Below are 26,906 nucleotides of genomic sequence, written 5' to 3'. Positions count from 1 at the left end.
ATGTATGCTCATTCTATTATTTTCTAGTCCCATTTCTGATGTCTCCAGATCCTTTCTTGTTATTTTCCTGCTCTAGTGAATTTTCAGCATCTCATGTAAATGTTGGTACTGTCTTAATTGCTGCTGCTTCTAGAAGATCCATAAAAATATTGCATGAGGACTCGGCAGCTGTGCCAGGGAATGCACAGGTTGGCATTCCTGCAGAAGGTACCTGAAGGGTAGGAGAGGAGATCGTGATTCTGTTCATACTCCTGGCCCCAGCAGTTTGGGCAAAACAACTAAATAAAACCAGTGTGAAAAGGACATCAGCAATCAGAGGTGACATTATGCCTGGGAGGGGATGGCAGGAATATCAGGCTGGCCAAAGAAGGTGAGAAGGATCTAGATGATCTCTAAGGTCCCTTCCAACCCAAGCCACTCTATGATCCTATGATTCTATGTTCTCTCTGTACTTCATGGGAGAAAAGATGGCTAATACCAAAGAAAATAAACACATGGTTGGTTGGCTGTAATTCCACTGCTGGGTGGTTTTTAGCTTGCACTACAGTACTGATCTCTCAAAATCCTTCCCCTCACTCTGCTCCTGAGAGCTGGAGCAGGAAAACACTCTCAAGTAAAACCAGTGTGCATAAGGGTGAGCCAGGCTTCTCCTACCTGGAACTGAATTTGGGATCTGGTTGTGCCAACCTGGATCCAGCCTCAGATGCTCTGAAAAAGCAGAGAAATCTCCTGTGTCTGCCTGGGCACCCTGAGGTGAAGCTCTGCTGTGAAGTGGCTCCTGCCCTCGCAGAGGCTCAGAGGAGAGCAGGAGGAGGGCTGGATGGACCATCCTGCAGGATGAGTCAGGAGCCATCAGCTGGGTCACCTTGGGTTTCAGTGCCTGTGCTGGGAGCAGCCCTGAGCCCCAGCCACTGTTCTTCCCTGGCCCACCTTCTCCCTTACCCCTGTGGGATCATTCTGGGACAGGGGGTATTTAAGTCAGTGTAGCTGTGCATTAAGAGGGGTTCTAGATACTATGACAATACAAAAAGTTTTAACAGCACATTTAATTAATTATTTCCACTTCAGTTTTGCTTTTGCACTAGTCTTCTGTGTGGATTCTGTACTGGCTTAGTTTAGCCAAGGCATAGCACACCTGTGCTCCTGGAGGAAGTGGTGGGCTCTGCTCTCTGGGCCAGGTGGGATGGCTGCAATTCCCACCTTCCTGGGTCTTGTCTGCATCTCTAAATACTCAAAGCTGTGGTCAAGCATCACTTATGGCTGCTGATTACTGCTTCTTAAAATTCATCTGTGTCCACAAGTCATTTAAAAAGCATTTTCCACATCTGTCCCTGGGTGTCCCAGCCCATCAAACTAAACCACCAATCTGGTTTTCCACAGCTGTCAATTTTGCTGCTCTCCTTTCCACTCGATTGCAGGGAGGGAAGCAACAACTGCACAGTGTCCAGTTTTCCATTCTTTGTCTCCCAGCGAGCTGTCAGAAGCTGGCGTGCTTCTCAGAGCCTCCTGTGTTTGAAGCTCTCTCCTTTTTTTCTTTCTGGCACTTCAGATGCTGCCGGGGCCCCCCGAGGTTGGGAACCAAGGTTGTCAGCCAGAGGGGTCAGGCCGGGGTTAGCGATGCTATCGCTGAGCACAGCTGTCACCGCCAGCCCAGGGTGGCAGGGAGCTCGGGAGCTGCTGCTGAGCCACAGCTACCTGGGAGCAGTGGCCAATCCTGCTGGGGCTGTGGCTGCTTGGAGCAGGGGTGACCCCAGGACAGGGCACAAACGGGAGCTGTCCCAGAGGAGAGCACCTGGCACAGCTGTGCTGTGGTCCCAGGCTGGAGCCTGGTGATGCTGCTGGAAGGATTCAGGGTGCTTTGTCCCACCTGCACAGCAGGTGTAGGAAGGGGGATGATATTTAATTCTTAGTTTTATCAGCACCCTTGAATACACCAGCCATTCCATTCCCATTTTCATACTCAAACACTTCTCAATGCTTTCACACTGAAGGGCAAATGTTTCTTCTTTGCCCTTCTCTCTCCCCACTTCCCCAGCACTCACAGGTGGTCACTTGGAGGAGGAGGAGGAATAAAGAAATGGCTTTTTCTATGGCAGACACTGACATTTGCTTACATCCTCTCTGTCCAGTCTGTGAATAAATGGCATCTTTGTTTTCCTTTTCTTGACAAGATCGGTGTATCATCCTTGTGCTGTGCCTTGTTGATTTGGGCAGGAGGCACCAGGCAGCCTTTGACATCCCCAGGAAATCTGCCCAGGCAGGAGTGATCAGGGGTGCCACCAGTGTGGAACAAACTGCCTGCTCCAAGGCAGGCCCTGGAGTCCCTCTTTGGTACCTGGGAAGAATGTCTTTACGAGTCTTTTGTGTCCCTGCAGAATGAATTAAGGATGCATTCATTATTTTTGTGCTGGTAAAATTTCATCATAATTATTCCTACATGAATCACCTTCAAAAATGCGTGCTGGAGCAGCAACTTGTGGTTTCTGTCTTGCTGATCAAACACTGTGTAAAGAGAACTTGTCTTAGAAATTTATCACACAACAAAATCTTAGTAGAGTGGGAATGACTGTGCTGTTGGCTGCACATATACTGATGGATTGTCTGCCCCCAAATGCTTAAATCTTGTTAAAATAATAATATGAATGCATTGCTCAGCATAACAATAGATACAACACTGTACAGAATATTAACCAGGTTTAAAGATAAACACATTTGGCATTAAAGAGTTTTTAACCTAGAAGGATGGGAACCATGAGGGAGACATTTTAAGTTTTATCCTACTTTATAATTGCAAAGAGCCTCATTGGCAACGAGATATATATTGAATTAGCTAAACAGTTAATTGATGAAGTTCAGGCTTTAAAATGAATGCCTGTAAATGGATACAATTAATCTGCAGTGTCCAGTAACACCAGTAAAGTCAGTGAAATTACAGCAGGATTGAATTTGAGTCCTTCTGTCTTTGCTTATCAGCAATACAACTTGCCCAGACATTTTATGGGGAAACGTTTGCCTGAGGCTGTTTACACTGGCTATGCTTAAGATTTGGAAGGGGAGGGAAAAGAAAAAAGAGCAGCTGTAGGAAGAAATCACAAAAATACTTTGTGTAATGTTGTGCCTCCTTTTTCTCTCTCCTGTAATAACAGGGCAGCACTCTGAGGAAGCGGAAGATGTACGAAGAATTCCTGAGCAAGGTCTCCATTCTGGGTCAGTTGCCCTTTGGGACTTGGATGTTGGTTCCTCTGTTATTGGCAGGATGAATTTTGATCTTTGATGGCATGATGAAAGCAGTGGTGCTCAGACAGGTCTCACATTGTGTTGTTTCTGAAGGAATGAAGGTGTCAAGGGCCCTTTTTGCTTTTCTCATTCTTTCCTGTGCCTGCCCGGGCGTTTGGAGCACGCATTAAAGGTGGAGCAGGCACACACTGGTACTTGCAGTAGCTGCTGCTGAGTAAAGATCCTGTGCACAGAGCAGGAAGCAGTGCAGAGATATGAATTTGTCACAAAGTCCAGTTACATCCTCCCAGGGAACAGGTGAGAAGCTTTTTCCTGCAAAAATACAGCATTGGTGTGCACTAAACAAACCAACCTTACAAATCAAACTGGACTGATCTTTTTCCTTCTCTGTATTTTACAGCCCCTGTCTCACATTCTTAAAACATCTGTTTAGCTTCTTGTGCTTGGATTTTGTTTCCCTTTGATTAATGTGATAGCCACAAAATTTGGACATGTTCTTGATGGCCTTCAGTAGGAAAAACAACAAACCCATAATGCCTGACCAATCAATCACCATTATGAGAACAAAAGCCTCTAATAAGGAGGACAGTGTTAGACAGTACAATGAGCTGTTGATTCTTTAGGAGAAACATCATGTTTTTGCTGAGGCTGTTTGGAAAAAAACAGTTCAGGATTTATTTACTATATAATTAAAGTATTTATATTTCTACTTAAATTTTTTTTCTGGTTTTTTGTGTTTGGTTTTTTGGGATTTTTTGTTTGTTTGTTTTTGTCTTTGTTTTTGGTTTTTTTTTGTTTGTTTGTTTGTTTTTGGTTTTGTTTATGATATTCACCTACCATTCAAGCTGAGGTACCTGAAATATGAGTGTCTCAGTGAGTGCATACTTGAACTTCTGAGAGGTGTTATCCATGAGATTTTCAATTATATTTTTGTGCTTAAAGTGAGGCCAAGTATGTTGCTCACTTATTAATGAAGTTTTCATCATTTAAAATCCTTCTTTTATGCTTAATTTAAATCTTCCTAAATTAAGAGCACAAATTATACCAAATTACAATGAGTATTTAAAGAAAAAAAGAATCTGTGCACCTGCACTAATGAGGAGCAATTACAACAATGAGACATCTCAAAACAATTTCAGAGTAGAAAGGTTATTCAGAGATGTGCTTCCTTAAACATGTGGTTTGCAATGTAATTAGAGCCTAATTTGTAGTGTGGCTTTTGAATCTTGGTAAAAAAAAAAAAAAAAAAAAGAGGAAGGACTTTAAGATTTGAACCTTTTTTAAGTGCAGAAAAGCAGTGAACAAAATAACACATCATTGCACGAACATGGAAATTTAGGTGAAATGTGTAAGGTTCTCTTTGACATGTCCAAAAAGTAGATGACACCTGCAAAGCAGAAATGTATTTCAGAATCTCAAAATGGCACTGAAAAGTCAACTTCACTTTATCCCTTAATGTGGTCAGAACTCAGTGATTTCCTGGTGGAAAAACCTCTACCTGCTTCTTATGTTTCTTTTTTTCCAAGGCATGCCTAGTGTCTGTAATTAGCCATATAATTGCAAGAGTCATATATTTTTAAAAATCTAAGGATTTTTTTAGATTATCTGTAGCTGCTTATAGTGTATGAAACAAGATATGAAAGAAGTGATTGTTTCAAATTTTTCTTCTGGAGCTTAATTAAATATAAAGTAATGAATTTATATGTACAATTTAGACATTGCAAAAAAATTGCATGTGTCTAATTTATCTAATACTTCAACTCTGCAATTAAAATTTGTAGAATATTCTATATAATGCTCTGTGTGCAAGAATTATGAACCAATGTACTTGTAGTGGTACAGTTCCCTTAGACAAAAGAGAGACACTTCGTGACTAGAGCTAGAATTAGCTTTGAATTTTTCATAAAGCCAACAGAAGAAGTTTCAAGAGACTCTTTCTTTTCATTGTTAATTACTGAGTTCTTAAGGAAAAAAAAAAAGAAAAGAAAAAAATCTTCTCTAGTCTGCATGAAAGAGTTTTATGCTTATTTTTAATCAAACAGAGCAGTTTTTGAATGCTGCACTGACAATATGGGCTTGGTCTCTGATGTTAGTTCTTCTGCAGCAAAGGTCACAAACACACCAGGAAAGTGCTTTAGGTGGGGAAAATGTTAGAAACAATCAATTTCCCAAACAGCAACAAGAAAATGGCACAAAAATCTGATGATGTGTCAGTCAACTCAAAACTTACCCCTGGTGCTTTGAGCACTTTGGGCTGGTTTTGTTACCAGACACAGTGTCCTTCTGAGCTCAGCCAAAAGGCATTTTTTACTTTAAGGAACTTCCTTTCACCCTCACACGATCCTTCTAAGCAATATTTTGAACCAAATGGGGAAACCAGAGTCTGATGGAATGACACACATCTAATCCTGGTATTAGGAGCTGTATCTTGACTTACTTTAGTTCAATAACTCATAGTAAGTAGGAATGAGCAGAGCTCTGGGACATGAATTTCAGCCCAGCTTCTTGAGGCAGTGAAGGTTAAATCATTGTATTATCTGTTGCTTTTAATAACTTTTAAACCTGTAATTTTTCAGTCAAATCTGATCAAAGTACAAAAGTTCAAGTACAATTCACTGTCTTGAATTCTCATGCAAATGGGTGTTGGAGAGAAACACAGGTGGCAGCTCCTCTCTGGGGGAAGGCCAGGTGGAATCCATCCCTCAGCAAGGGCAGGGGGGGCACTGGGACCCTGAGCAGCCCTGGATGTGCCCTGGGCAGGCTGTCCCTTGCCAGCTGGGGGTTTGGGGTGGGTGCAGCTGCATTTGCTCTGTTAATCCTAAAACATACACGCCATTTTTAATTAGGGAAATTTTTTGGAAACTTTACACCTTTACTCCCTTAAGTGGGGGAATGAAAAGGAAAACACTTTGATTGCCATCCTGCTGGCAAATGAAGAGGGGCCATTTCAAACATCCACAAACCTGGATGCCTCTGTGTCCTGCTGCTCGTGCCACCAGGTCTGGCCATTGGCTCTGGAGGTCTCAGCCACCCTTGAGATGGACTCTGCACCACCCAGCAGAACTGGGAGCAGCTCTGATGGAAGCACTGTCCTGACAGCTGGTGTGGGATGTGGAGAGGGAATCTCAGGTGCTCCCACATCCCCAGGCAGCTCCTCAGCTGCTCCAGGCTGTGGCAGCACCAGGGCAGTGCAGATCAGATCACAGGCAAGGGGAACCAGAGCCAACTTCTCCTGTCCAACTTTTAAGATTGCTATCTGGGTGATTACTGATGGCTAGGACACAATGAATAAATACATTCATGTTTCCCAACTGGAGGTGCGTGCAAAGTGCCTGGATGAAAGAAATGTTTCTTTTATAACAGAACCAGGCACGGCAGAGCTGTCAGTTTAGATATGAATCTTCAGCCAAAGTTGGAGTGTTTTTATAATATAGCTTTATGATCTTCAATATTTTAGAGTCCCTGGACAAATGGGAGCGGCTGACAGTGGCTGATGCACTGGAACCTGTCCAGTTTGAAGATGGAGAAAAAATTGTTGTGCAGGGAGAGCCTGGTGATGACTTCTTCATTATTACAGAGGTAAGATTGGCAACCTGATAAACTCTGTCATTTCCTGGTAAGGATCAAGGCTGTCTATTAAAGATGTTTGGGTTCAGTTCAATCTCTGACTTCAGCATAAATCTAATTCCACTTAAACCAAGAGACCTACTCAAAATTCAAATGAATTCAGAGACCAGTTCCATGGAATTGTCTTAAGTGGGACAATCTGCTTTCCAGCAAACTGAAAATGCAGACTAATTTTGAGGTGTGCCTGGTGTCTTTACTGTTTGAAGGTTTCTTTTCTACAGGAGATTTATCTAGTTCCCAATTTCTGATACTTCAGCAGGGCTGCTCAGCCACAGAGTGCATTGATTTTTGTTCCCATGGGGACTTACAGGGGATATTAGAAATGGACATCTGTAAACTGGAGCAGGAGACCTGATCAGAAAATGGGTATTTTGTTCTTTGTTTTGCCTTAAATTCAGTCCAAATGGCTGAGCCATCTTCTTGCTTACTCTGACACAGGCAGACAGATCTGTCAGGCAGCTGAAAACGCTGACATCTTTTTGGGAGATTATCTGACACTTCAGTCCCACCATCTCACTTCTGCAAACAGATGCTGACGGGGTTCCCCCCCTCCTCTGACATAAATATTTGGATCCTTGGTATCTCACACAAGTACCAAGGCACTGTGATGTAACAAGCTATAAAGAGGTATTGGAGTCACCCAGACTCAACAGGAGAGCATTAGGATGGTTGTGGATTGTGAGTGGTCCTATGCAAATCCATACACCAGAAATAGCCAACACACGGCTGTGGTGACAGTTCCAGGTGTTACATGACCAGCAATGAATCCCAGTGTGGCACAGGAGCTGGGAGGGAGCTGGAGCAGTGTGGGAGGAGTTGGGTCAGAGGGGTGTAAGAAGCTGGTCACTGTGTGGTCTTGGGATCCAGCTGTATGTGTACAAAATGCACCCCAGGCTTTGCTTGCTCTTTATCTGTGGATTTTTGGACAGCCAGAATTTGGTTCATAATCAATATCTGACATTTAAAATTCCATCCTTCTTTCCTCTCGAGTGTCGGAAATACATATTTTATTTATTTTATTTTATTTTATTTATGAACGTAGTTTTTCTTCAGTGCTCACAAAATTGTCAGTGCAAGTAACTGCACCTGTCTGTCATACAGGGAGACAATTCAGGAACTTTAAATATGTGACAAGCAGTGTCCCTTCAAAAATATAGTGTCAGAATAAAAGAGACTAGATATTAGATAGGGAATCTTTTTTTATTAAGAAGATGTTTCGTTTATGAGAAAAATTTAGGGAATAGAAGTTTTTTTCAGATATATGGAATTTTCATTGCTCCTAGTATTACTGAGTGTGCTGTTATTCTTTGCAGCAGCAGGAGACAAGGAAAATCTAATTTTCTTAGCCATTGAATCCCATGTGGAAAATTGGCAGCTTGCTTAAGAGTTACCAAGGGCCTTTATTTTCCCCCTTTTGCTGAAACAGCTGTTAAGACTTGAATGGGTAGAAAAGCATTAACAGTGCATTCTGTAGAAAGTATCTGCTCACCTCACCCTTCCACTGCAAATCTGACTTGGTTTCTCACTTTGGAAATTGCCTATACTTTTCTACTTTAAAGAATGACCATCCAGTTTCAACTATTTCTTGTGCTGCAGCAGTATTTCTGCCTGCTCACATGTAATTTAAGCTTCATATTTTAAACGTGATTTTTACAGGAGTTTACATCTTTGATTTTAAGCTTTTCTGTTGGAAAAATTGCTGCTAGTCACCAGGAAGACATTATTCTACAACCCAGCTGAAAGTAGCTTTGGCTGGTTTGTTGTCACAATATGTTGAAAAGCCATTAGCTTCTTACATATGCTTTTTGATGTTTGTGGTCTTCTAATCCAAGCCACTAGAAATGCAGCCAAGTTGTTTGGCTGCTGCATATGCGGAAAACCATTTCATATATCACTAAAATGCAGCCTCCTTTGGAGCACAGCGTGTCCAGTACCACAAAGCTAACTTGGCCACATGATTTTTGGACCAGGTACTCATTTACCTTTTTATTTACTCATTTACCTTTTTATTTTACATTTGATGCAGCCCAGAAATCCAGTTGTGTCCTGGGCTGCTTCAAAAGCAGCGTGGCAGCACATCAGGGGAGGTGATGCTGCTCCTCTGCTCTGCTCTCTGTGTCCAGCTCTGGGGTCCCCTCCCCAGGGGAGATGCTCAGAGGGATGGAGCCCCTCTCCTGTGAGGAAAGGCACAGAGAATTGGGATTGCTCAGCCTGGAGAGGAGAAGGCTCCAGGGTAACCTCACTGTGGCTTTCCAGCACCTGAAGGGAGCCTGCAGGAAAGATGGAGACACTATTTGCAAGAACCTGGAGTGACAGGAAAAGAGAATGACTTCAGAAGTAGGTTGAGATTAGGTGTCAGGAAGAAATTCTCCCCTGTGAGGATGCTGAGGCCCTGGCACAGGTGCCCAGGGAAGCTGTGGCTGCCCCATCCCTGGAATGTCCAAGGTTGGACAGGGCTTGGAGCAGCCTGGGATAGGGGAAGGTGACCCTGCCATGGCAGGGGCTGGAACAAGATGATCTTTTAGGTCACTTCCAACCCAAACCATTCTATGATTTATCATAAACCAGGATCGTTCATGTCATTAGACAAATCAGTTATCACTTTATAAAGCTTTGGTGCATGCCAGGTACTGGTTCCAAGTGCAATTTGGTGGCTCCTGGCATAAAAGCTTGTCTAAGGCACCCAGGACTCACATGTAGATTTAATATGGTTAAGTTCATAAATAGGTCATTCATTTCTGGTGAGCCTGCCCTGCTGCCCTGTGCTGTGCCATCCCTCTGGGACATGGTGAGGACAGTGGTCCTGCCCAAGGACACAGCCTGTGAGTGGATTGGCACCTTCAGGATTTGCAGACTGGAGAGAAACACTGAAACCTTTTGAAAGGGAGACAACCCCAGTGATGATCAGAACAGCAACTCCTGCTTTAAACCAGTTAGTCTGGATAAGTCTAACTAGTGTCCCCCTTCTATCAAGCAAACACATTCACCTTTTCCCTGTATTTCTTACTATAACCTTTTTGTCATGGCTTTCTCTCCACCTTCCTACCTCCAGTGTTGCAGAGTTTATTTGGGGTGCAGGTTATTTGAGGTGTAGGTTGTGTGAGTGGAAATGCTACAGGGCCCCTTGGAAAGTGAGGCTGCAGCAGGAGCTCTGCCAAATTATTACAATAACAGAAAATGTGCACAGGGAAGAATCACAGGAAACCAGAGCATTTTAAGTTCACTGCTCACAAAGCTGTTTATGGCTCATTTTTTTCTAAGAAGTCTAATGAGGCAAGTTCCCTGAGATTCCAGGACAACTACACTTTTTCTGCCATCCTAAATCTTCACAGGCACCAGTAAGATGTTTATTTGCAGTAGTTTGGGTTCTTTTTCTGTTTAAATATCAAGCAGCCTTGAACAAGATTTAGTTTTAATATTCAAAGGCTGTGGTTTTTGGTGGTTTTTTTTTTTAATTTTTTTAAAAATTTTTTTTTCCTAGAGATAGAATTATTGTAATGTTTATACCATATTCCTTTATGTGAAGATAGGATCAGAAGTGAATGTCTGCTTACAAAAGCAAAGTAACAACTTCTGTGAGATTGATTTACTGCACTTGAAACTGGTAATTAAATAAAAAAGGAAAAAAAAAAAAAGCAGCAGCCCTGCAGTTTCTGTATTTTCAGATATTTCCAGGTCTTACTTTCCCACTATGGTTTTCACACAACAAACTCGGGCTTTCCCAGACCAGACAGATGTGGAATGTATCTGCTGGATTCCAAGGTCATGGAATTATCCCATATGAGATTCCTGGCACAGAGGTGAAAAACTTTAAGCACCATGAAACAATTGTTGCCATAAAGAATTATATTTTGGCAAGCGTAAATCATAACAGATGTACGGTTTCTAACAAATAAATTTGCAGTTGTGTTGTGCACTGCCACACTGTGTACCCAGCAGTGGGGAGGATTTATTCATCTGACTTCAGATAACGCAAATATTTTTAGCCAGCATTTTAAAGTGGTGGATGCAAAGGCATGTGAGCTTTGTGCAGTTAAAAGTCCCTTTAAATGAGGTGCCAGTTGAACAGGGCCTGGTTTTATTCCCAACTTGTGCTTTGCCACTGACTCCAGCTCAAACAGCAGCTCAAACCAGTGGAGTACTGCTCTGAAACTGGAAAGAAAAGAGTTTTTTTGCTGTTGTCTAGGTTACTGAAGAAAGGTAGCGACAATAGCATTAAAAATAGCGGTTGTGATCATGTACCACTCTCTGAAGTTCAGCTCCCAGCTTGGCTGGGTGGCACAGCACCTCGAAGTGTGTAAGGCAGCTGCCAGAAATGCAGGGAGCTGCAGCCTGCTGGGATTTCCAGCTGCCACCCCTCCCCTGGCAGATCATTGTCACCGTGTCCTGGGACTCACCCGCTGTGCTCAGGCACCCTCTGAACCTCAGCTGCACACTCAGAGCCTGCTGAGCTGCTGCCATATGGCCCTAATACTCATAAAGTTTGACATGGTTTAAGAAAAATGTGTGCGCAGACACAAACGTGCGCAGGTGGAGGAGGAGAGAACGGCGAAAGGTTTCTGACAGGGCCACGCTGAACCCGAGGAGCACAGCTTGTGGCTGCCCTTTAAATGTGCAGCCTGTCATCTGCTCCCAGGACAGGTTGGTTTAAGTGGTGCAGAAAGGAGAGAAATAAATCTGCATGAGAAGTAAAACATTTCCAATTAATAGCTGGTCGAGCTGCCCAGCAATCGCATGCAGCAGCCTAAAAATAAAAGACCTATAAATAGAAGATAATTCACAGGAGACAATTCAAGGAGAAATGGACCAGTGGTATCAAGGAGTTTGGCATTAGATTTTTGTTTTCAGCTTTAAAAACCAATATATTTAATTGCATATTTGTGGTAAGTTGCAGAGGACACTCCTCTGCAACTCCTTTGTGAAAAGCACTTATAAAAATCTGGAGATTTGTATTCATTTTTATTATACTGCTGGTTTGAGAGGAGGCATCGTCAGGGCATCTGATTTTCAGTCTCACCTGTTCAGTCTGTGGGCAGAACATTGCCTTCTCTGTTTCCCCATCAGTAGGAGCAATCCTGATGGCATTTACTAAAGGTGAGGAAAAGCTTAGTGGGAAAAGGCATAAATATCTTGTCACTAATGAAACCAGGCAATGGGAATAGCAAAATTGACAAATAAGAGAAAAAAATGCCTCTGATAGTACAGAAAACCTTTCAGAATTAACGCATAGAGCTGCCTTATTGAAAGAAATGAGTGAAATTAATTGGTAATGATCATTTTTCCAGCACTACCCTTGGTGATCAGCCCAGTAATCCTCATTGGGGGGCAACTCCTTCCATGCTGCTGTTGACATTTCAAGTCAGGGCCACAATCTGGCTCCGGTCTGGGCAGGATCCGCTGTGAGTTCTTGACAAGAGTGTACTTGAGATAGTGTCCTGTAGGTGAAATCAGTGTTTCCAGCCCTGCTGACACTCTTGGCACGCTCTGGAGCGTCTCTGCACAGATGCAGTTCAAAGCCTGTAGGTGGAACAGTGTTTGTAAACTCTTCTGCCATGGTAACCTGCCCCTGCCTCGGAAGGGCACCTGGTCCTACACAGAATTGGGCCTTTCTGTAGGAAAACTCGACTTGAGTCTTAAATTACACAACGAGCATCTCAAGATTTATGATTTAAAAGCTCCTTGAGAGGGAAAAGAAAAAAAAAAAAAAAAAAAGAAAAATAATGGCCCAATTGTTTCCTGCCCTAAATCGTTGCTCTTTGACATTCTAACCCAAGAGAGACCCCTTTGGCACCTACCCCTGCGACAGGCAGCAGAACTACAAAGTAAACTCCTTCCGTGGGGATAATGAAGTCACTGCCTTAGGCACACTCTGCTATCACACCTGATAATCTCTTTAAAACACAGTGCGATTAATTATTAATTAGGAAGATGAATGTTGTCTAGAAAAGGAGTTTCAAAGGCTACAAATCTGAACTGCTTAGTGTTACCAGGATTTTGTTGATACTGAAAATGTTTGTCAAAGGCAGTCTGCAGCGACTCCTAATGTACCCAATAAACAAAATATCCTGAATAAACAGAGCCAGCAGGCACCAGGGCTCTGTGCTCTGCTTATTTTTAACTGCACATTGTTTCCCACAGAGCTCTTACAGGAAGGGGACGTTCGATTTTCTTGATATCACCCAGTTGTGCTGGAGCAGCAGCATTTCCATTGGCCCAGCTACAGAGCTCCTCTGTGCTCAGGATCCATTTTTAATGGCCAGCTGACGTCAAAGATGGAAAGTTGGGTGTGTGATTGGGTCCCATCCTGAGCAGGGATGGAGGTGAAGTATTTTGCTGAGTCAAAGAGACTAAAATGTCAGCTAAGTCCAGCTTTGTTAAACTCAATTTAGCTTCCATGGGCAGTGGGTCAGGCTGCATATCCATGGGATAATGTTTCATAGGAAGCAAATTGCTGCTCCTTTCTTCTTCCCACCAGCCATGGAGGACCTGTCAGTGACTGCAGCTTTTGGCCTTTCCTCCCAACTCTTTCTGCAGCCCCACCAATAACCACTGCAGTGTCGTCACTTCTGCTGAATTCTGCAAAACCTGAAACCTCAGAACTGATGCACAAGGAAGCATTTCCCTAACAATTCTGTGCAACTTCAGATTAGCCACTATTTCTAGTCTATTTTAGAGCTTTGCAGATTTTGTTCCTCATTTGTGGCAGAAACCAGGACAACTGTATGTAAATTCTGTGAGTTGCTATGAACCTAGAGAGTGGAGAATAATACAAAATAGTTTGAAAATGTACAGTTAAAAAAATACTGTCAAACCCAGTCATGACTCAATCTTGAGTCCACAACCAGAATTAAGTCCTCTTGCTTCATCCTTCTGCAAAACCATTAATGTCAGCTAGCTTTTCTATTAGGAAAATGAGTAATTTTTAAAAAAAGGTCTGATGGAAAGTAAAACGGTGTACAAACAATGTGCACAGCCAATGGTTTGTGATGATAAAGAGTTTTCACCTGGATTTGGTCCCTCCATGTAGTAGGAGATAAATTATTTTATAATTAAATAATTTTAAGTGTTGTATGTCAGTAATACATGCAACCTTTCAACCAGCTCATTCCTTCTTACCTACATGAACATCTCATGAAGGTCACAGAGATTTTATCCTCACCACACCTGATGATGATGTGAGTGAAGCAACCTCTGTGTTGCATGGCGTGGTCTGAAGCACAGGACACAAGAATTGGGATAGTTCTTCATTCCTGAAAAAACAGTTGATGGGAATTAGACACTCTGGACCTTCATGATTTTGCTTATGAAAGGTCTAAGGTGAAGAAACAGTGGGAGTCTATGGCCAGCACCCCTTCATTAATTACTTTAGGTTAAATGTTACCATCCAAATCTGATAGGTGTATTTTATACTGCAGGTTGTGTGGAAGTCACTGCACTTTGTATTGGCAGAAATGTGTTGATTTCTTCCCTTGTTTTTGTAGAAAGGTCTTTTTCATAAATCAAAGGTTGGCAAATAATAAAAATCCAAGATTATTTACTGGCTGAAGGAATAGTTGCAGTGTCTTTGGCTACACAGTTCAAAGGATTTGTCTTCTTTTGGAAAGTAGCCCTAGAAGTGCTGATCCTTAGCTCGAACATAAAAGCTGTCCCAGGAATGATGCTATCAGCAGTCCCTGAGGGCTGAAATGGCAGCTGAGGAGTGATGTGCTGGTGGTCTTCCAGGACACCAGGAATGAGGACATTGCTTATGTCAGCACCATGATGTGCACACAGGACCTGCTCTGTTACTCTGTCTTTGGGATATTGATAAACCTGGGTCTTGAAGCACAATTCCCAGAGGGATGCAGTGCAGCCACACCATTCCCAAAGGCTTAAAAGTAGTTTACCCAGCCTCTTTTTGCACATGCTATACCCAGCATTAAAAAAATGTATGAATGTTTCCCCGGTTCACTTTTGACATGACAACTTGTGTAGGAGTCTCCAGTCTCATTCAGCTGTAATTTAAAACATCTGATTTATAAACCCATAAAATTGAAGTTTATGCTGGAATGACAGACACACCCTGGCCCTGTACCACTATGGGATATGTGGAAATCAGGGAAATCAGGGAAATCATTTGCTGTGCAGAGAAGTAAACTCCAAAATTAGTAATTGGCAGTTTCATTCTTAATATATGCATGCCCCATTTGAATTTACATAAAAATCAGAGTGCAAGATTTTCTCTGTATTTAAAGCAGCCTGTGACTTCTTCCTGAGCTAATACCAACTTTAGGGTATGGTTGGTGCTCTTCAGTCCTGTTCAGGAATGTCTTCCTACCAGGGCAGCTTGCAAAAGCATTAGAGGTTCGGAGGGAGTGAAAAGCCCCTCCATGGGAGAAGGAGAGGAGCACAGGCTGTTTACCCCTCAAGGTTTTCAGGATCCCCATAAGCTCCTTTGGCACTGGAGCCTGAGCTCACAAGCCCTGATTCAAAGCACTTAGTCAAGGTGAACAAGAACTTTCTGGCCCCAGGCATGTTAAATGTGAACTGACATTAAAGGCATCTGCTATGTCAGGAGCTGAGGGCTCTGTCTTGAGGAGAGCTTCTCTGTCTTCAAGCAAAAACACTGCAGTGTAAACAAGACCTGAAATGTGGTGGTGCTCATCCTAGAGGAAGAGAAATGGAGAATTTCCCCAATCCCTGCTGGAGTTCATCCCTATCTCTGGATCATCCCTTAGTGGAATAGCTTTTGTCCCTCCTCTGCAAAGATATCATTGAGTTGACTGCAGATTTGCTGCAAGGATACAGCCCTTAGGGCTCCTTCATTAGTTGTGCAGGGTGGATTTTCTGGAGCATGCAAGACCCTTCTCAGTGTGCTCCAGGATGAGGCAATTTTGAATTTGTGAAGTTTTTTCTTCTGAAATTTCAGAATTTGGTCCTTTGAACACACAAGATTCACCAACTGAAAGGACTCAAAGAGAGGTTTCCATGGGGAATTTTCTTGATCTCTGCGATAAACTTGCTTCTCTCCTTCCTCCAGTTTACTCCAAGTTTTATTTCTTGCTCAGAAGCTGCTGCCCTCGCTGGCCACAGCTGCTCTCCCAGCCCTGGTCACAGCATTAGTTATGAGACTTTAATGACAATGTCTGCCTCAGCCTTTTGCTTGGTCTGGTTACTTCAGCATCTACAGAATGTTTTCACAAAGAAGCAGATGGTGGTAGGAGTAATTGGGCCGTAAAACAGCATTAACAGCTAAAAACGATTTTCACCAGAAAGGATTCTGCGGGCAGGGTGAGGGAGGTTCAGCACTGTTTTCGTGTTTTCTCTCCCATGCATTCACCCCTGCCCTGGCTGGAGGTGGTAGCTCTCTGCTTACAGGAGATGAGCCCTGTCAGGTCAGTCACAAATATGAACAGTTGATGAATAACCCATTATAAAGTCACTTTTATGTTGACTCAGTGGACGTTTCCTGGCTTCAGAGAGAGTCAAGATAATGGCTAGCTTTGTAGAAAGAAAGAATCTCTAAAATGCAACATTTTTTTCCCTTTGTGACTTTTATTGCTTTGTACACTGACATGTCTGAGGGAGGAAAACAGGGCCTTGTTGCCAATAATCCACAGAGCTTGGCACAGACGATCTTTAAAATCTGGCACTGGGATGAATATTAATTCAGTTGTTTTCCCACAGAAGCTACTGATTAGTCAAGGCCAAGTATCCCTGAGATGATTCATTAAAACCAACATCTGAGCCCACCTTTACTGAGTAGCTCTGCTTCTTGTCACCCCTGCAGCAGGTGACTGAATGTGCAATGGAAGGGGTGACCAAAATCCCAGAATGGAATAAAGGCAAAAATGCAGAGGAACCCCAAATGTTGTGGTGCAATGGCTTCCCAGCTTTCTTGGCATGGAGCCAGGACAGCTAGCCAAGGAGGATCACACCCCAGGCAAGGGGTTCCTCCCATGGCTCAGAGCTGATTCCTCTGCCACCATCCCCTTGATCCCAGGCTTCCCAGTCCCAGTCGGTACCTGGTGGTGTGAAGGAGTGTGGCACTTCTGTGGCACTGGGGCTGTGGTGTCCCTCTGCCTGACGACAGGGAATGATGATGATGGTGATGATGATGAAGTCATGAGTCCCCCAACATGTGGATATTCCCCTACTGGACACCTGTGTGGTCTAGCCTGGTGCTAGCTCTGCTGCTGTGGCTCAAGGGCAGCAATTTGAAGTCAATATAGACCATAAATCTTGAAGTGTTGCTCCTGTAAAGTCTTTCAACAGCAAAGGCTTAACAAAATAAGAAATCCCATTTTCTTCTTTGTGCAAAACCCATTTTATTTCATCTGAGCATTGCAGGGGCCTCTGTGCTCAAAGCAAATTGCAGTTGGTAAAATTTCTTTTGGCTTTTCACTGTGTTTACTGCTCTCTGTCTGAATCTTGACTTCCACTTAATAACAGCATTTATTTTACTTCAAGAGGAATACATAGGTGCAGCACAGGTTTAATGCAGGCTGTATCAAAGAAACACTGAAGGGAAAGATTGTCTGAGGTACTGCAACAGGAGGATGAACAAAACGACTGAAAAGGTCTTCCCGTGTCAGACATCTATGATTTTAAATACTGAACGATCAAGACAAAGGCATTTCCTGGTGATTAATGATGGGCTGGGTGTAGTCATGTCTGGGCCTTAACCCTGGCCTCCTGTATATCCCTAGGAAATGCCCTGTGGCTTAGTTCTTTCTGCTGTTTTAAGCTACACTTGGCTTATGATTGATTGTCGTCTTTAAAAGTACCTTAATGTTTGTGGCTATTTTGGTGACTGCTCTAGACAGCTTTGTTCCTCTCTCCCAGCTCTTGGTGTTATTCCTAAACCCATAGCCCTAAACTAATATAAACATGTCTGGATAGCAAAGAGCTGGGAGTTTAGGCAAATGTAGGGCAGTTTGATGCAGGTGTGATATAAAACACACAGCAGCCTGCAGGCTGTTTGATATCAGTCATGGCTGTAGATGATGTCCAGGACCTCTGCCAGCTGGGCAGTGACAGGTGCTTTCCATCTCTGCTAAAATTTGGTGTGCTGTTGGGAATGATGGCTGATAAGATGGATGTTATATTGTCAGTGTAGTGATGATCACTGACAGTGTAAAGGTGCTTTTGGCAGCACTGCCTCTCTTAAGGAGACTGGGTGGGCATCAGGGTGCAGAGCTTCTTACCCTAACATTGCCTTTAGAGCTTCTTTGACCTTGCATTTTTAATCCTAACCCCATTCCCAACATGCTGGCTTCCTAAATCAGTGCAACTCCAAATGCACTGAGTAGCAACCAAATTAAAAAAGCTGAATGTGTAAAATGTTGCATATTTGTTCTCCAAAGCTCTCAGCTCTCATTATTGTGGGCATTGCCCTGTGCTGTATTTATAGTGAATTCTAATGGATGTAGAACTGACTTGCTGGAGATAAGCAAGGCACACAGCCACCACTTTTCCAGTCAGTGCAAACCTGGGGCTGCTCTGGCAGCCTGTTCCCACCATCACAACTGGCTCATCAGGAGGGACAGCCAAGAAGGGAGAGTTTCCCAAAGTGAACCCAATGTTCTTGATGTTTCACATTAGACAGCTGAACCAATTTGTACGACTCTTTTCTGAAGAGGGTGAAGCACTGGCTGACAAGTCTCCCAGATTCACCAGGCAATCAGAATTTCATAGAATCATAGAACAGTTTGGCTTGGAAGCGACTTTGAACATCAATTAGTTCCAACTCCCAGGAATTTCCAGGAAATTTGCAGCATTTTTGGCTTTCGGTTCTCCTTAAATTAAATTAATGATTTGGAGATGCTCTAAGAAGCAGATATGATTAAATAAGACACAACTTAATATGGTTGTAGCTGTTATAGTGTAAGAACATGGCCCAGACAGTGTTTGTAGACAGGTGAATGGTGGATTTTATTAGATATACCTGGGTAAACAGGCAGCCTGAAGACAGCCATGTCCCCGAGAGATCTCCTTCCTTTTCCTAGCTCTGCTTGTACATCTAATAAAATATATTACTTCCACAAACCTTGTCTTGCCTGCAATTAAATAAAATCCTCCCAGAATCACGCTGTGACAGATCTTTTAATTCATTTCAGACCTGCTGCAGCTCCATCCAGTCCCTCTGCTTCGCCGTGGGAGCAGCAGCATTTTGTGCCACTGCACAGCCCCTTCCTTCTCCTTTTGTAGTAACTGTGCAAAGATTTAACAGCAACACATTAATGAGGGTTTGTGTGGCTGTGGAATAAGGGGAAACTTATCTTTTGAACGTGTGAATGATGGAGTGTGTGGGTTAACAAAGTGAGAAAGAGCAAAGGTATGTTCAGAGCTGCCATTGATGCAGTTAATGGCAATCACAGATGATCAGCCTGACCTTTCCATCTCTAATTCCATATACTGCACTGCCCTTTGTGCTGGGTGGTGAAGAGGAAAATAAAATAGACTAGAAAAACTTTCTAAGCTCCAAACTAGGATAAAAATGTCGCATTTCGAGGCCATGGGGAAAAAACATCGCCTGTGCTTTTTTAGAAAGAGCAGTAAGTTAAAAAAAATGAAATAAAACTGGAAATATGAAGTAGCAACTTTAAAGAAAATTGAAGTTATTTTCTTCAATTTTGATAGCGTCTTCTTTTTAATAATTATCCTTTATGCCAGATGGAGCCTCACTGTATTTTTTATTGATGGCTATATCTTTAAAATGGATGGTTAGACCAACAAAACCAAACAATCAGTATGACTGACTTTTAAACCAAAAAGTTTCTAAAACAGTGCAGGGTTTCCCATCCCACCCCCTGCCCCTGGTGAAGCCCATCCTGCACTGCCTCTCCCAGCCAGGGGTAACACAGGCTGCCACATTTTGCCTTGTGCTGCTTGGGAGTGATCCCATCTGATCACTGAGCTGGAATAGGGGAAAAAAATTACAGGATTTCAGTTTTTAGCACCATGAATCATGCTTGCCTTTTGTAGCCAGGCTCTTTAGGCCAACTGCTGGCTATAGGATTCATGCTTAAATATAAAAACAGGGCTCCTGAAGCAATTAGTGCTTGTAAGTACCTGCAGGATAAGGCCTGGGAAACCCAGTGTTGATCCAGATGGGCCACACTCTAGAATGTCTCCCTCATCTATCTGTAGGGTCTGAGAGTTTAAAAGTGAAACATCTATCAAAATCTCATTACTTTGGAGAGGATGGAAGCTCATGGATTATAAACCTTAATTTATCTTTTATAACTTAAATCACGGTGCCATATCTAAGGCATAAATTCCTGCAAAACAAACTGCTGAAGCATTTTGGAGGAGTTGAATAAACACTCCCAGCACTGCTCCGGAGCAGTGCCAGAGGAGCAGGCAGGTGCGTGGGGTGAGGATGGCAGAGAGGTGCTGATGGCACAGTGCTTTGGGAACTCCTACTCTTGTTGTTTTTGCAATAGGATGCTCATATTTACTCGGAGGAGAGGAGAGAAGGTTAATGCTATCAGTTTCTGGGAACACAGGCACTCCCCAGTGACTGAAAGAGAATATTCCTGGAGCCCCCAAGACCATAATTTCACTCCCAAGTGTCTGCTAGCAGAAAGACATGCCTGTCTGCCTTCAGTTCAATATCATCACAAAGGGCTGATTTATTGAATGGTGTCAGCCTTCTCAACAGCCTTCTAGCTCGTGCTCTGTAGGGTTTGCTTGGTGGTGCAGGAGGCTGAAATGGCTATCAGTGTACAAGGCAGTATTTTAAGTTGAACAGCACTAAGCAGCCTGATCCTGCAAATCTAGGATCATGCAGCTTATTTCAGAGATTCATCTTGCCAAGTTTTGTGTGTCATTTAAGGAGAAGTCTTTCCCATAGAGGCAAAATGCAGTTGGGAGTGAGAGTGATGAGCCCCTGAACCCTTGTTAGATAATGCCCTTCCCTCCTGGGACAGGGCCCAGAGGATTTATTCTCCTCTCCTCCTCTCATTTGTGGGAGGTGGGGAATCCTAAAGCACAAGAAGGACAGAAAAATCAAAAACTCTATCAGAAGGATGTGCCAAGTAAAATAAGATTTAAAACAGCCACAAAACTTGGGATGAGGGCAAGGGTAGGGGTCAAAACTGAATTCATGACAACTTTATCAGATAGAAGGGTAACGAAGGACTGCAGTATTTTATTCTGTAGTATTTTATTCTGTAGTATTTTATTCTGTAATATTTTATTTTGTTCTTTATTATTTTATTTCTATATTATTTTTGCCCCATTTACACTGTTTCCTAGAGCTGGACTCCTCCTCTACTACAGTCAGAATAGTGCTGATTGCAGAGATAAGAGCACACAAAGTGAAGGTGATACAGCAGGCAATTACAAAAACATCTTCTTTGTTTGCCGGGGTGGACAGCCTTCCCCTGAAGGTCACTCTGACAATGTTCCAGGATGTACTTGTGGAGCTGGTGGCTGGTGCAACGAGGGGCCAAGCAGTGTAATCAGAGCTGACATCTGGGTGCTTGCTGTCAGGGCTTCAGGAAGCTTGTTTTGCTCTGAGACAGACCTGCTCTCACTGGGCAAGGGGAAAAGCCTATGTGACTGTTAAAACAAGAGTGGAAAAATATGGATCTGGAATATGCATTGCTTTATCCTGCCAAGCCAAGTGTTTATTGTGGAGGCCAGACACATCTGTCCTTCTCCAGAAGATATGGTGTTTCTTGGATTAAAAAGGCTGACTGTAGTGGAACAGTGGAAGAAATTGCTTCAGAAGGCTGACTTATTGGAGTCCTATATCACATGGACCCTGTCAGAAAAATATTAGCCACAATAAAAGCTGACACTCGGGGAGATGAAAGCAATATTGCTTGATATTGTGATTACCTTTATAGCAATGTGCTGAAGGTGAGCAGTGGGGAATTGAGTCCTTTTTTCACTTGACCTGGGTGGTCACCATGATTACTTCAGGGACTTTTTTTTTTTGTTTTATGTAATAAAACATCTGTAATAGAAGATTTTTTTAAAAATTAGTTTTGGGAAAGGAACTGGAGACATGGATTGCAGGCAGCTATTTGGGTCAAGGGGCTCAGTTTTTGCCAGGCTCCAGATGGAGATGAAAGGAGGACAGGGGCTGGAAGCGACTCTGAAGCTGAATCCATCTACACTGTACAGGCAATGAGAACAGCATCGAGTTACTGAGCTGCACCTGATCCAAAGTTTGGCAAGAGAGGGATTGATGCAGGCATTATTCCCTGTGTGGGGCATTTCTGAGAATGCTGCTTGTGAATGTGGGTCTGTTCTGAAAGCTGCAGCAAGTGTCAATAACAACGCTCATCACACCATCTCTGCATTCCCATGCCCTTGCAGATTTACTGGAAGATCTTGGAAAACTGCAGTGTTGGTGGAACAATTTAGTTATATCAAGGAAAAAAATTTTTTTCTGGAAACTTGACAGAAGAAATAAAATTTACCTACTGGAGGTACACAGGTTTCTTTTGGTGGAAGGAGATTGCAGGATATTTGCAGACAGTGAATGTTCACTGAATACTCTGCACTGGAGGGAGGTTCATTTTTTTCAGTTAAAATCAAAATATGTTAACATTTGGCCTTTCCCTTTGCTTTTGGTTTGGACTCAGAAGATATTCTCATATGTTGCTGTAATTTTTTTTCCAGAAAAGTAGATACCTTCTCTGTTCCTCTACAAAAGCTTTATGCCACAATAATTTAAGATTTCCTCCAGGTCAGAATATTTCTGCATGTGAAACTCTTTGAAGGTTTAAATAGATTGTAACTGAGTTTTGACATGTATTAGCACGTGTCAGGTACAGCAGTTATTAAGGGTAGTGGAGACAAGGCACATTCCATCTCTCCAGAGACTGACTTGCAGGTGTCCAGATCACTGTAGGCCAAGAGCGGGCAAAGCCCCGGAAAAAAAAAAAATCACCCTTTGTTACAACAAGCATTACAAACTCCTTTTACCAAGGAATAAGCTCTAGTTGCATCTTTAAAAAGACATGCTCCAGTATTGTGACTGGGAAGTGTCCTTTTTTTGTCTTTTAATGTAAATCTTTTCTGTCTCTCTCTCTCCAAGGTTCTGCATCCGCACCAAGCATATTTTAAAATTATATTAAAGCATACATTTGCATTAAAGCATGATGTACTTTAGTTAAATAGGAGTTCCTGGGTTCTGTCTTGTTCCTGTCCTCTTTATGAGTTGAATATGTCTGCATCCAAACAATTAATAACAGAGAAATCGTTTGATGGACTTTTTTTTTTAATCCTTTAATTCCTTTCATTCACGTATCAAGAAGGAGTGTGATATGCAAAAAGAAATACTCAGGCCTGGGTACTTTTTAAATCAGAGCAGGTTTGAGCAAAGCCAGCTGACTCCCTGCCTCTCTCTTGCAGGGCACAGCCTCCGTCCTGCAGCGCAGGTCTGACAACGAGGAGTACGTCGAAGTTGGAAGACTTGGTCCATCAGATTATTTTGGTAAGAAAATTCAGCTAAGCATGGCTCAGAAAGACAGGCACGCCTGGGTCAAGTACTTACTGTCTTAATTAGTGTTCCACTCGTACATGTGAGGGGTTATGCACAGGTCAGCTGCTGCTCTCAGCGGTGCTCAGAGATTTCAGGGCAGCTGAACCCATCCCTTGGTTTGCACCAGTGTAGCTGACAGGAGACAGATCAGACCAGAATCAGCAAAACAGTCTGAAAGCATTTGTTTTCAAAGGCATTTTACACACATGCATTATGCATGTGTAATGCATTTGTACTGTCAACAGAATTATGTAAAGTGTCTATCAGGAGATCTATAAAGGGAGATGTTCTACAAGCAGAGCAGGGTGGAATGTGCACCCTCACAGTGTGCTGGCTCTGTTTCCAGGTGAGATAGCCTTGCTGCTCAACCGGCCCCGGGCAGCCACGGTGGTGGCACGAGGACCCCTCAAGTGTGTGAAGCTGGACCGGCCCCGCTTCGAGCGAGTGCTCGGCCCCTGCTCCGAGATCCTCAAGAGAAACATTCAGAGATACAACAGCTTCATTTCGCTCACCGTCTAAATGATTCCTCTGGAAAACTGCCTTCATGTGACCTTGTGCACTTAAAATTTGCTCTGTGCAGCTCCATAGCTTTATGAAGAAAAAAAAAAAAAGAAGTGTGCATTTTATGTGTATTTTTTTCTTTATGTCATCTAGTGGATGTCAGCTCAAATCTCAAGTGTCATGGAAGTGGAAGGATAGCTGTTTGGGTAAGACTAGCTTTGGGGAAGATTGGGGCACTTTTGGGCTCTTGGCTTGCAGAAAAGATTTTTACCTATTGTTGGTTCATATTGCTTAAAACTGTGGGTTCAACTATTTAAAATACATATGAATTTCTGTTTTATTATCTTTAAAGCTGGTCTTATTCGCCTTTTGTCAAGGTTCTTTGATCAAGTGATGTGAAAGGTGTCCCTGCCCATGGCAGGGGGTTGGAAGCCTTTCAGGTCCTTTCCAACCCAAACCAGTCTGTGATTCCATGATATCTCTCTGCCTGTCACTTCTAAAAGACTTTTCACTGGTTACAGACTGAAGGGTTCTGAAATCCAATGGAATCAGTGGCAGTTTCATTGATGAGATGCAATTTAATGGGGAAGGTTGGAGGAAGGTTTTGATCATTCCAGCAAGCCAGGGAAAAGTAAAGCTTTTGAGTGGTTTTGTTTGTGGTTTAGATATAGGGGCCATATTCCTCTGTGTCACAAACCCTTTTGGGTCTGCTTTGTAGGATGTACTCAGGCAAACAGCCTGCTCCAGTCTTTTGGGTGAAGAGGTCAAGGGACAATGTTTTGTAAGAATTTAAATGGAGCCTTTAGGACCTAAGTTATTTGTCCTCAGCTTTTTTAAAATGAGGTTTACATTAGAGTCCTTAGAAGTCCAATGGGGGCTTCTCTGCTGAATTAAGTTGGCTTCAAAACTCAGCAGAATGTCCTCAGCCACTTCTCTGAACATTATATGAAATACTGAAGAGATGGTGCCAGGTGCACTTCAGGGACAAATACAGCAGCTTGTTTTTAATAAAGATCCAGTTAATTAAATCCAAATGCCTTTCTTCTAGTATATGACTAAATTTTAGAATTTTTAAAAATTTTCTGAAAGCCAAATAAGTGCTTCAAAATGCTGCTTCTCCTCCAAAAGACAGGTATTGTGTAACAAAGAGCACCAGGATCCTGGAGCCCAGGTCCCTCCAGGGGCCTCACAGCCTTGCTGGCAGTCATTGCTGCCCTGCCTACACATGGGGCTCCTCCTGAATGGAGCTTTTTGCAGATCTCTCAAGGCTGGGGATCTGCACAGCCCTCAAGGATGGGATCATTTGGATTATGATCTGCAAAGCTTTACCTTTGCAGGTTAACTAGTCAATGCCAGCAGCAGCAAAGCTCTGCATCTCAGCCACCCTAAACAGCACTGCCTGCTCTTCAGTTGGGCCAAAACTCCATTTCTTCTTTACAATAACATTTTTCTGAGTAAATGCAAACTTTCTGTACCTTTGACAAGCCAAAGGTTAAGCAGTGAAACACAGCACCAATCTCTCTTTTGAAACGAGAGGTGTAGCTGAACTTGGCTAAATGTCTTAAAAGTCCTACTGACACACAATTCTTTCTTCTTTGGAATTAAATACCAATTGGACACTTTCCTGTTGACTCCCACAAAGGGCCCAGTATTCCAGTAGCTGCCCACAGTGGTTCTCACAGAGCTAAAAAGCTTCTCAGCTTCACGCTCTTCTCATCACTTAAAGGTGCTTAATTTATTTTAGCAAAATTTCAGTGGTCCTGTTAGTGTATATTCGTTGCTGCTATTTATTATGATTATGTTATGCTTTGTGCACGTGTTATTAAATATGACCATTCACAGTTTCCAACCTTGCAATTTTTATCACGTACATTTATATAGGCAGACCCCCATTCTATATAGATAGGTTAATGTATACGCATTTGGTTATTTGCTGCACTGTTTTTGTATTTTTCTTGTGCAATTTTTAAAAGAAATATTTTTTAAACGTTACCAGTCATTCAAGTATGTTCTTTTACCTGTTGCATTTCTGTTGTGTTGGTAAAAAAATTGTGAGTGTTTCGCATAATATGCTGGACACATCTCTTGTCAAATACCAAGTATTAGCCTCACTGTTTAGAAGTTACTCGAGCACACAGACACACTGCAGATTCTTTGCTTTAAACCTTTACAGCTCATGGAAAATACATTTGAATTATGGTTCTGTTATAAGCAATCTCAAGAGAAATGTAACTGTCTAACACCAGGATTCCTGTGCTTTAAGTGGAACAAAATGATATTCAGTGACATTTTGAAGATAATTGTAATATTTGCAGTGGATGATGGGACAGGATTATGGTATGAATAAAATTCTTCTACGTTATAAGTGGCCATTGTGGGTTTATTGCTAATGGAAGTCTGTGTGAGTAGATGTCATGATCCAGTTAAAATCTGCATATCATCAAAACTTTGAGCTCTACTGAAAATAATCAGATGCAAAGGGACAAAAAATAGACCAAGATTCCCAGTGCTATATATAGTAATGGAAGCCAAACTGGTTTTGTGGAGGATTAGCATGAACGAAAAAAAATCATCTGTTTAAATGTAACCATATATGTCTGTATAAAGAAACAGGGTCCAAGGTGTCTCTGGGACCTTCCTGTTGTTGTCCAGGTGCCAGCTGTGAAACCCTCAGGACTGATACTGAACCTGTCATAGGCCAGGGAATATACCTGGGAAAAAACAGGCTCTTTCCTTCTCAAATACCAGTGCTGCTCCTTTTCCCCCAGTATCACAGGCAAAGCCCATGGTCCCAACCACACTGGGGATCTGTCCCAATTGTTCCTCTCAACTTTTGGCTGCCCATGGATTTTCAGAAGCGCGGCTGCCCTGTGATTGAAGCACAGCCCCTTTTTGGCACCAGGGATGTACTGTGCTGCTGCCTTGGCTTGTGTTCATGCCATGAGCTGCCCAGGAACTACAGTGGGGATGAACTTCTCAGAGAAGTCAGAGCCTCCAAAGGAACCACCTGTACCTCATGCATCAAGGTGCAGGCATGGGTTGAAGAAGTGGAGAGCGT

At 42.8% G+C, this 26,906-nt stretch overlaps 1 protein-coding gene across 2 annotated transcripts in view; it reads left to right on the top strand.

The window, feature by feature from the left end:
• PRKAR1B (protein kinase cAMP-dependent type I regulatory subunit beta) overlaps positions 1-26,210 on the top strand; it is a 92,882-nt gene extending 66,672 nt beyond the window's left edge. For both annotated transcript variants that reach the window (XM_033074169.2, XM_033074170.2), the window contains exons 8-11: positions 3,147-3,207; positions 6,695-6,816; positions 23,218-23,299; positions 23,694-26,210. In XM_033074169.2, coding sequence (XP_032930060.1) covers positions 3,147-3,207; positions 6,695-6,816; positions 23,218-23,299; positions 23,694-23,866 — 438 coding nt within the window. In that variant the 3' untranslated portion in view covers positions 23,867-26,210. The remainder of the gene's footprint in view (positions 1-3,146; positions 3,208-6,694; positions 6,817-23,217; positions 23,300-23,693) is intronic.
• Positions 26,211-26,906: the final 696 nt, after the last annotated feature.

This window comes from Catharus ustulatus, chromosome 16, assembly GCF_009819885.2.
Source record: "Catharus ustulatus isolate bCatUst1 chromosome 16, bCatUst1.pri.v2, whole genome shotgun sequence".
Lineage (NCBI taxonomy): Eukaryota > Metazoa > Chordata > Aves > Passeriformes > Turdidae > Catharus > Catharus ustulatus.
Note: the sequence above shows the minus strand (reverse complement) of the source record. Positions and strands in the feature narration are given on the sequence as shown.